This window comes from Megalobrama amblycephala, linkage group LG3 (assembly GCF_018812025.1).
Source record: "Megalobrama amblycephala isolate DHTTF-2021 linkage group LG3, ASM1881202v1, whole genome shotgun sequence".
Lineage (NCBI taxonomy): Eukaryota > Metazoa > Chordata > Actinopteri > Cypriniformes > Xenocyprididae > Megalobrama > Megalobrama amblycephala.
Window position 1 is genome coordinate 10,145,942 of NC_063046.1, and position 11,026 is coordinate 10,156,967.

General features: G+C 37.2%; 1 protein-coding gene across 1 annotated transcript in view; it reads right to left on the minus strand.

Annotated features, from left to right (window-relative positions):
• Positions 1–8,875, minus strand: part of minar1 (membrane integral NOTCH2 associated receptor 1) — a 30,991-nt gene extending 22,116 nt beyond the window's left edge. Inside the window, exons 1-3 of the mRNA XM_048183791.1 lie at positions 8,078–8,875; positions 7,676–7,712; positions 4,579–6,833 (exon numbers count right to left, since the gene is read on the minus strand). Coding sequence (XP_048039748.1) covers positions 4,579–6,795 — 2,217 coding nt within the window. The 5' untranslated portion in view covers positions 6,796–6,833; positions 7,676–7,712; positions 8,078–8,875. The remainder of the gene's footprint in view (positions 1–4,578; positions 6,834–7,675; positions 7,713–8,077) is intronic.
• Positions 8,876–11,026: the final 2,151 nt, after the last annotated feature.

Below are 11,026 nucleotides of genomic sequence, written 5' to 3' on the forward strand. Positions count from 1 at the left end.
GCGACCATTCACTAAAATTAACTACAGCTTGGATCGTCACAGAAAGCCAGGGACTTTTGGCACCCGCGAGTCCCCCAAAAAGATCAGAAGGGACGATACAGGAACTGGCAGGCTTCTAACCAGGGCAATAAGCCAAGAAGACAAGAGCGAGAGGCAGAAGAGGAAAACTAAGAAAACATGAAAATATTCCCAAGACTAAAGAAGGGTAAGTGTAGCATACATTGCATAATCTGAGAAGAGAAGAGAAGAGAAGAGAAGAGAAGAGAAGAGAAGAGAAGAGAAGAGAAGAGAAGAGAAGAAAAGGGAAGAGAAGAGAAGAGAAGAAAAGGGAAGAGAAGAGAAGAGAAGAGAAGAGAAGAGAAGAGAAGAGAAGAGAAGAGAAGAGAAAATAACAGAACACAATACATATAAAAAAGATATAAACAAAAAACAACTCAGAATAGAACAGAAGAGAATAAAGAAATTAGAATAGAATAGAAAAAAGTAAACTTCATGGAACAGAAAATAAAATAAAAAACAGACAGGCAATTATACTGTAAAACAGAACAGAATAAGAATGTCAGAATAGAATAGAATAGAATAGAATAGAATAGAAGGAAAAAGTAAACTTAATAGAACAGAAAATAAAATAAAAAACAGACAGGCAATTATACTGTAAAACAGAACAGAATAAGAATGTCAGAATAGAATAGAATAGAATAGAATAGAATAGAATAGAATAGAAAAAGTAAACTTCATGGAACAGAAAATAAAATAAAAAACAGACAGGCAATTATACTGTAAAACAGAACAGAATAAGAATGTCAGAATAGAATAGAATAGAATAGAATGAAAAAGTAAACTTAATAGAACAGAAAATAAAATAAAAAACAGACAGGCAATTATACTGTAAAACAGAACAGAATAAGAATGTCAGAATAGAATAGAATAGAATAGAATAGAATAGAATAGAATAGAATAGAATAGAAGGAAAAAGTAAACTTAATAGAACAGAAAATAAAATAAAAAACAGACAGGCAATTATACTGTAAAACAGAACAGAATAAGAATGGCAGAATAGAATAGAATAGAATAGAATAGAATAGAATAGAATAGAATAGAATAGAATAGAATAGAAAAAGTAAACTTAATGGAACAGAAAATAAAATAAAAACAGACAGACAATTATACTGTAAAACAGAACAGAATAAGAATGTCAGAATAGAATAGAATAGAATAGAATAGAATAGAATAGAATGAAAAAGTAAACTTAATAGAACAGAAAATAAAATAAAAAACAGACAGGCAATTATACTGTAAAACAGAACAGAATAAGAATGTCAGAATAGAATAGAATAGAATAGAATAGAATAGAATAGAATAGAAGGAAAAAGTAAACTTAATAGAACAGAAAATAAAATAAAAAACAGACAGGCAATTATACTGTAAAACAGAACAGAATAAGAATGGCAGAATAGAATAGAATAGAATAGAATAGAATAGAATAGAATAGAATAGAATAGAATAGAAAAAGTAAACTTAATGGAACAGAAAATAAAATAAAAACAGACAGACAATTATACTGTAAAACAGAACAGAATAAGAATAGAATAAGAGTAGAGTAGAGTAGAATACAATACAATACAATACAATAGAAAAAATAAGTAAACTTAATGGAACAGAAAATAAAATAAAAAACAGACAGGCAATTATAATGCAAAACAGAACAGAATAAGAATAGAATAGAATAGAATAGAATAGAATAGAATAGAATAGAACAGAACAGAATAAACAGCACAAAACAAATAAAACAAAACCATAAAATAGAACAAAACAGAATAAATACAACAAAACAAAAAAAACAAGAACTAATGACATACCATAAGAAATAGGAAAAAAATAAATTAAATGAAACAAATAAATGAAACAAAAATAAGAAAGAACCAGAAGAGAACAAGGTGCACAAAACAGGAAAAAATACAGCAAAACAGAATAAGACAGAACCATACCATAACATACCATAACATTACAAATCACACAAAACAGAAGAAATACATAAAAGACTAAGATAGAACCATAACAGCATAATATAGCATAACCCAGCTCACTACTGATAAACCTGTAAAAGCATGGCCTCATTCCAGTTTTCCTCCTGCAGGAATGAATGTGATCAGGAATGGAAGCCCATACTCCATTACCCACACAGAGCAGAGCAGAGCAGACTGCATCCAACTTGCCTACTAAATACTTAGGTCATGATTTCCATTCAGTTCATTTTTTGTGCCATCTCATACAAATGTTTTCAGAGATAAATCACCAAAACCTGATTTTTTGTTCGCTGTTGCTTTTTTCGACACCTCAAGCCCTTCTACATTCTTAAAGTGGTGTACAAAGAGAGGTTTCGATCAAACTTATTCATCTTCCTTGCAGCATTCATGGAATCCTTGAGCTTGTTTACATTAAAATGCTGCAGTACTGAAGCTTCAGCTCAGATGTGTCAACATATTAACTCAAGAGCTGGTAAATACTTTACAGGACTAATTTGCCATGAAATCCCTGTTCCTCTGAGGGGATTGAATTAAAATTATTTGTCTGATTCTCTACAGTGTCCTGTGCTCAGGCTGTGTCCCCGTCTGGGCAGAAAGTACAGCTAGTTGTAGGATAGAATGGGTAAATTGTGTGATAATTGCACCGCAAGAGACCATGGCTGTACTGTTGGAGATATGGTATTAAAGCAAGCTTGCTTCTATAACAACATGCCTGCATGTATTTTGGGAAGTGATGGAGTGTAATTGAGCATAACTACCTAGGGGTGTCAACCAATGCAAAACCATGCAAGGGTATAGGAGTGATATGACAACCTTATCTGTCTGGCTCATGAATATTAATTAGTTAACGTAACATACTTCCAGACTTCCAGAATTCGACTGACTCAGTCCCAATGCTGGATACAATTTTTGTCTTTGCACAATAACCAAGCTCTTCAAATATAATGACTAATTCGAAACATATAATGGTTGCTACATCTCAGTAATTATTAGGGCTGTAGTCAACCAAAGAAATGTTTAGTCGACCAAAGTCCTGTCCTGCGCAACGATCAGTCCACTAAAAAATCTTTTTTGATTGAACATTTATTAAACAATTATAATAGAGCATTTATAAAACAACAACGAAAAACATCAATAATACATAAAACTATAATAATAATACAATTCTTTGAAAATTAGGTTATTTTTTAAACTGCAAAGTGAGGAGTTCTGTCCTAGGTCTATAGTGACCGTCACAATCGTGCACCTGACCACACCACACGCTACAAAAAATATAACTGCTAAAACTGCCAAATAATGAAAAATCCTAACAAAAGCTCTCGATTATACAGGCTGTATATTCTTCTTTACTTTCAAAGCTATGGGTTAACTTTTGTCCAACCGATCTAGGCGTTTTAAAACAAACACAAACAAACGCCTGTGGCATGGCCTGTGGATGCGCCTAGTACATAACCAATAAAATATATAAACTTTCGACATTAGACATAGCAAAGCTGTCTGACACATTTATATCTCGCTTACCGCTTTTAGGTGATAGGTCATATTGGTCGTTGAGCTATGGTAAGTTAGCTTTAGGCCGCATAGCTTGCACTCCACAGTCTTGTCGTCTTTTTTTGTAAAATGCAGCCAAACAAAAGATTTACATTTCTTGGACATTTTTTCGACTAAAGCCCAAAACAAGTAGCGTTCTAACTGAATGAATACAGCAAAACTACCTATATTCCTTACTGAGCGCGAAGCAGCAGTGCAGCCAGCCACAGGTGCGGTTCCCGAGTGTTCATGTGGTGCGCTAAACTGTGGCGCCGTTATAAAATAGCCTAAATTAAAGCATTTAAAGTTTGGTATAAAACATAGGCTAATTATATTTAGAATACAGTAATATATAACTGCTAATAAAGGAATAAATATCAAGGAGTAAATCAATGAACATTTCTTTATTGGTAAAAAAAAAAAAAAATTTTGCAACTGGTCGACCAATGAGAATGTCAGTCGACCAAAACGGTATCGACCGATTAGTCGACTAAACGACTAAAGTTGACAGCCCTAGTAATTATCGGATATAATGTAGATTTGCTAAAAATGTCACCCAGCATTAAATGACACTAAACCTTACACTATTTCGTTTTTTCAAAGGTGGGCACCAAACCCTGATTTTACCATTAGAACAAAGTATAGACTGATCGGTCTCACTAAAATTACAAATTTACATTCATACTCAAGTCATTTTAAGGCACCACAACACTTTTCAAAGCACTTTGTTCAGAAAACCATCATGCTTTCAGAAAGTACATGTAATGCAGTAGCAGTTCTGAGCTCATTTCAATTCAAGACAACATGAGCAAGTGAGTCATCTCAGTTGATTCAGTGATTAAGTGAGTTGTCTGACCAATTCAGATTTAGACTGATGACTCTCAAGATCTCATTAATCTCTTTTGCCAATCGGTTTGACTAAGTGATTAAAATGAGATGCACCAATCAAGTGACCTGGCGGGTCAACACAATGGCAATGCAATTGTAAAAACCAAAAAAGGTGAGTATTCAGGTTTGTTACCTCTCTGGATTTCCTATGTCTGTCCTTGCCTTCACTGTGCCGGTCTCTTTCTTTCCCTTCTTCCCCTGTGTGACTGGAGTAAGAAACAGTCCTCCAGTCTCGAGGTGAGTTGGTGATGCTGGCCACTTTGGACTCAGTGGCGCTGTTCTCCTCGGTTAGCGATCTGGACGACCTGCGTGTGAATACGCTTTTCTTTAAAGCTTTTACCCTCAAGCTTTCGCTCCCATCAGCCTCCGGGCAGCAAGTCCATTCTGGACTTTTTTCCACCTTCATGTTGTGTCCAGTGGTGTGACACTGGAAAACGTGAGGCGAGAGGTTCGCATCAGTCTTAATCTGCTCCACCACACCGTTATCACTTGATTTCCCATTAGCCTCCGGTTCTTGAATCTTCTCATCCAGCTTAGTAAGCTTCGAGAGGACCTGAGAGATCTCTCCTCGCACACCCGAAAGAGACTCAAGCTTCTTCTCAATCTCTCCAATCCTGAGTACCAGTTTGCAGACGCTTTCTTTGAGCTCATCATCAGAGCTCTCCAGTGACTGAAAGAGGCGGTCAAGTTTGATGCTGGTTTTGCCCAGCTTGATAGTGTTGTGTTCAGGTGAGCTGTCCCCATCTGATTTAGTCACCTGAGACAGCGAGCCGTTGCTGTTGTAGCACGATGACTGCACAACTCCAAGAGATCCACACACACTCATGTCATCCAGAAAGCGAAAGATATCGCTGATATCGTCGCTGACAATCTCTGAGTCTTCGTCTGAGTGTTTGAATGGAGGCCTCTCTCCATATTTGTGGTGAGCAGGGTAATCTTTCACTTTCCTAGGTTCGGATTGTTCCGTCTGGGTCCCAACACTCATGCCATTGTCCACATTACTTGACTGAAATGATGGACAGTTGATGCTCTTGTCCTTGTACCTTTTCCCACCCTCTCTTTTCTCAACACTCGGTCCGCAAGCCACAGAAGCCATGTCTTTTGTTTTGGTTCCATTTGACTTCTTGGAGAAACCTGAGGGAGAGGCAGTGGGCTTGTCTTTTGCACACTGAAAGTGTTGGTCGTTTTCCATGTTATGACGATGATTGTCCTTTGCCAATTTTCCATTCAAGAAGGACCTCTCAAAGTCAGGACCTTCTTCGGTATTGAGACTCAAACTCTTGACAGGCCAGGCTGGTTGTTTGCCATGCTTGCTAGAAGTCCTCCTGCTGCTCACGCATTCAGAAACTGTTGTAGGTCCAAAGTAGGTGGATGCTTGCAAGTCGTCCAGGCTCTCATGCTTCACCCGCCCTTTGTTCTGGATGGGTGAGCTGATGGGTTCAAAGTATGGGTTGCTGTACGGCAGCTCAAAACTGTGATTGAAGAAAGTGGGAGGCTTGCTCAGCTCCCTCCTGTGGTGGTAATCGCCACCAGCTTTGGGATTCGCTCTGCACTCCGTGGTGATCACATGGGGCGAAAAGGCAACAAGGTTGTGAAAATCCTCTTTGAAGATATTCCGCTTTTTCACACACGAGTGCACGGTGAAAGGTTCTATCCCTGGGTTGACATGGAGAGATTCCTGGTCCGTTGTAGACTCGCTGTCGATGTCCATGGGGAAGTAAGTGCTCTGCATCTCGCACGGAGGAGGACTGACGCTGGCGTACTGTGGCAGATGCTGTAGTTTATCCAGAGATGCTGCCCTACATTTCAAATCCTTGGTGACTCCCAAGAGGAAGTTGGGGTCTGAGGTTGGTATAAACTGCTGGCAGTTGTTGCAGTCAGACTTTGGGCAGGGTGACTTGCGTGAGATGTGATGACCCCTGGTGTCCAAGAGGTTGTACACCCTGTCATTGTCGTTGAATTTATACACATCTGTGTCAGATCGACAGGACTCAAAGGATTGGTTCTTGTGAAACTTGGGTCTCGGACCCATTGGCAGCTTGTCTTTGGCCATTCCTCCATTCATCTGGATGAGATTAAACATGGTGACAATGTCCGCAGCAACCATGAGCTTCTTGGACTGTTGGTCCTCCACCGAGCACCTCATCTTGTCTTTGAATAAGGTTGCAGGGAAAGCTGGATCCAAACATGCTGTGTAGAATAGCAAACTCCTCAGCTTAGCCAAATGGACCAAGTCAAACCTAGCACACAAGGACTTGCAAAGGTCTTGGTACGAAACTGTACTGTACTTGGTATCCAACTCCTCCAAAATCCTCACAAGAAAGAGGGAATACTCTGGCATGGCATCCATTGCTGTTTTGATTCTTGATTTTGTGAAGAAAGGACAGCCTGCAGGGGACAGATGAATGATTAGTGACAGAAGAAATGTGAGCCATCTGCCAAACTACCATAAAAATAATATCAGGATGCAGGACGATAACCATCAAGGACATAGTCAGAATACTGATTGATCAATATGGGGATTTCAGTTACTAATTTTCAAACTTTTACTGAGAGTTCAAAAAGTCTGAGACCACATTCAAAATATAGAACTCAAAAGTTTTAGGATTTTTTATTTTTTTTTTAAAGACAAAATTAATATGAAATACTGTACTTAAGATTTTGCACAATTTTTAATTCTGCAATCAAATAAGTACATTTGTGAAATTAATTATGTGACTCTCTTATGCAAAAGATCAGATTTTCATGCTTCAATTAAAATACAAGATGCTCTTTGCAACTCAAATCATGCTGGATAACCATGTACAGTCTATACCAGCTCAAGTTACTGTCATCTAAACAATTCTGGAAAATGAAAAATAAATACATTTTAAAAAAAAAAATGCATATGCAATGTTCAGTTTACTTATAGAAATAGTACTATATAGAGTTTGTAATTAAAAAACATAATGATTTAATAGCTCAGATCAACTGATCTTGAGAAAATTTGATGAGAAACATTTGAGTTCATATTGAGATTCACAGACTACAGACTTTGGTACCATTAGCAAATATGAGTACAGTTTCAGATATTGCTGATATCTGTTCATGAAAGACATGAAATTATCTTTCACAGGAGAACATTTTACTTTTTTAAAGCAAATGTCTCCATTTGCTCTCCATTTGACCTCATTGCTGTCGAAGAGAAACAACTGAGATATGAAAGAAATCACATTTGTCATTTTTCTTACCTATGTGTTTGTGCCCCACTGCACTGGTCCCTCCAGTCTTGATTATAAAAGAAAAGAAAGAGGTAATTATTTGTAATGAAAATTTTATAGGAACCTGAACTACTGAATTAAATTTATTATCCAGTGCATAAAGAAACTGTTGTTTTACACATGCAACCATGCAGTTTCAGTTACATAATAGGACTGTATATCAATTTGCAGTGCAAGTATGCATGTATAAAAATCCTGTCTCCAAGCCTCGTAAAAATCGATGGTAAAAAAGCGGCATAAATGAACACATGGACACTCACAATCACAAGACTATGCTGAAAGAAGGGGGTCTAAAAACATCCCACAATAATTTGAAAATACAATATTTTAGATTTATAACAAATTATCAAGAAGAATAAAAAGCACACACACCTATTCAACGGTCCCATCTGCTGTCCTCTGGATCGACAGTGGAAAAAAAAAACTGGACAGGGACGTTTAACTCAGAAGTGCATTATTAATCCACAGACATTTCTTTGCAGTTGCACGGCACATGCATCAACATCATATCCCCGCGTCCTCCTGACCATTGGGAATGCTATGGAATGGCCTCTCTTCATCTGTATCCCATCCGGATTGCAGGGGGAGTTTGGCGAGGGAGCTGCTCTCTCTCCATCTGATGGAGCTCAGAGAGCTCAACTCGTCTTTGTTTCCACCTAGAATGACGTAATTTCACCTTAAGAACATTTGCGAGCGCGTGAATACAGGTTGAGGAATTGACAACGGGAATGAAATCGCATTATACATTTAATAGAACGCGCAACGTGACGCGTCAGTGGCTCAGCCATGCGGGAAACGCGTCGGGCAGATCGCAAACACTGCATTAGGATAACGCTGCTCTCTCGCGCTCTTCTGACAGACCTATGTATGTTCAATTCGTGGTGACTGGGGACGCATACATGTTAAAATTGAAAAGAAAACTAATGCAAAGTGAAGAAGTTGTGAAGCGCATCCTTGGAGCCTCGAGCTGCCAAATAAAATAGGGGAGAACGGAGAACACTGTCAGTCAATTTAAACACACCATATGGGGTAAGTTGTCACAGTGAAAATCTGCCATTAAATAAACTTAAAAAAATGCATGAAACAGAATAAAAAAATGAAATAAAACATAAATAAAATGAAATATCGACATTTAATATTTTTTATGGTCGATAACGATAAAGATTTGATCGCCGGTATAGCTGAAATAAGGATTCAACAACAACATTTTGTATTGCAAAGACGGTTAGATTGATGAACACTGTTATGTACAAAGTCATAAAAAAATATGCAAATAACACAAAAAATACTTAAATAATTAAACTTGATTAGCTGTTGCTGTTTGGGTGCTATTCTGTTGAGACTCACTAAATAAAAATGGACCCATTTATATTAAAAACAAGAACTAATTTGGTAGAAAACTGAATTAAAAATGAATTTACTTACTGAATGTGCATCATTAAATGGACATTATTGGTAGACCTGATATTAAAAACAATAACTAAATAAGTAAAACAAACAAACAAAAAAACTTAAAGGGCTAGTTCACCCAAAAATTAAAATTCTGTCATTAATTACTCACGCTCATGTCATTCTACACCCGTAAGACCTTCGTTCATCTTCAGAACACAAATTAAGATATTTTTGATAAAATCCGATGGTTCAGTGAGGCCTGCATTGCCAGCAAGATAATTAACACTTTCAGATGCCCAGAAAGCTACTAAAGACATATTTAAAACAGTTCATGTGAGTACAGTGGTTCAACCCTTGTGCGCCAAAAAAACCCCCAAAATAATGACTTTATTCAACAATATCTAGTGATGGGCGATTTCAAAACACTGCTTCATAAAGCATCGAAGCTTTACGAATCTTTTGTTTTGAATCAGTGGTTCGGAGCGTGTATCAAATTTCCAAAGTCACGCCCCCCAGTGGTGAACCATTGAAATTTCGAAACACTTATGACATAACGAAGCCTCGTTTACTGAAATCGTGTGACTTTGGTAGTTTGATATGCGCTCGGATCCACTGATTCGAAACAAAAGATTTGTAAAGCTTCGAAACTTCATGAAGCAGTTTTTGAAATCGCCCATCACTAGATACCTTTGAATAAAGTCGTTATTTTGTTTTTTGGTGCACAAAAAGTATTCTCATCACTTCATAACATTAAGGTTGAACCACTGTAGTCACATGAACAGTTTTAAATATTAGTCTTTAGTAGCTTTCTGGGCATTGAAAGTGTTAATTATCTTGCTGGCAATGCAGTCCTCACTGAGCCATCGGATTTTATCAAAAATATCTTAATTTGTGTTCTGAAGATGAATGAAGGTCTTACGGGTGTGGAACGACACGAGGGTGAATAATTAATGACAGAATTTTAATTTTTGGGCAAACTAACCCTTTAAAACTGCATTTGCTTACAGGATTTGCATAATATAGGCCAACATATAAATTACAATGCATAATTTCTACATATCTATATTCTAAGTATAACCATACTGACCTTATGGCTTTGCTGTGGTATTTGATGCTTATTTACTGTTCCTTCATAAAACATACCACAGTTTGATTCATACTATTGACACTTGGCCATAAAAATAATGTAGCTGGTAAATTATGGTGGTGTCTCTAAGACAACATGAATTCATAAACATCAGATGCCATGCATATCATGCATAACAATTCTGATAATAGCATTAATATGGTAATCCTACCTATGCTGAAATGTTTTCATTAGATTATTAGTTGAACCTTGCATGAACCTTCAGGGAACTCTGGCCATTGGTTTATGTTTGCACCACTAACATCAATGTCAGACGCAACTCTTGCCACCTAGTGAAGTCAATTTCATTGCTCCTGACAAATCAATATCGTATTACTGTTCACTCAGCATTGCTCTAAACTCTTGTTAGCATACGGCTGCTCTGGGTTAGGTATGGATTTTGCCGACTGTCACAAATGTGGAGGACTTCAGAGAGCATTCATATACAAAAAAAGCATGCACAGAAATGACTGCAAATTGCAGTGCTCATAAGGGTATGATGCGCTATGACATCACTTCACTGTGTAATGTGATCGTTAATATGAATTATATGTTTTAGACCTCTGCAGTCTGCAGATGAGAGGAGAGAGACCAATGAGGCCCTTTAAAACATTAATAATTCAAAAAGAAATACTGATAGCATATGACAGTGGTTCTCAACTGGTTTTGGTTCAGGTTTTACATTGGATATCAAGGGTGACCAAACACAATACAAAACCTTTTTGTCATATAAAAGTATTTATTTATTGATTTTTCTGGTGTCCCACAACACACCAAGCCGACGGCGACGAACTAGTGGCGAC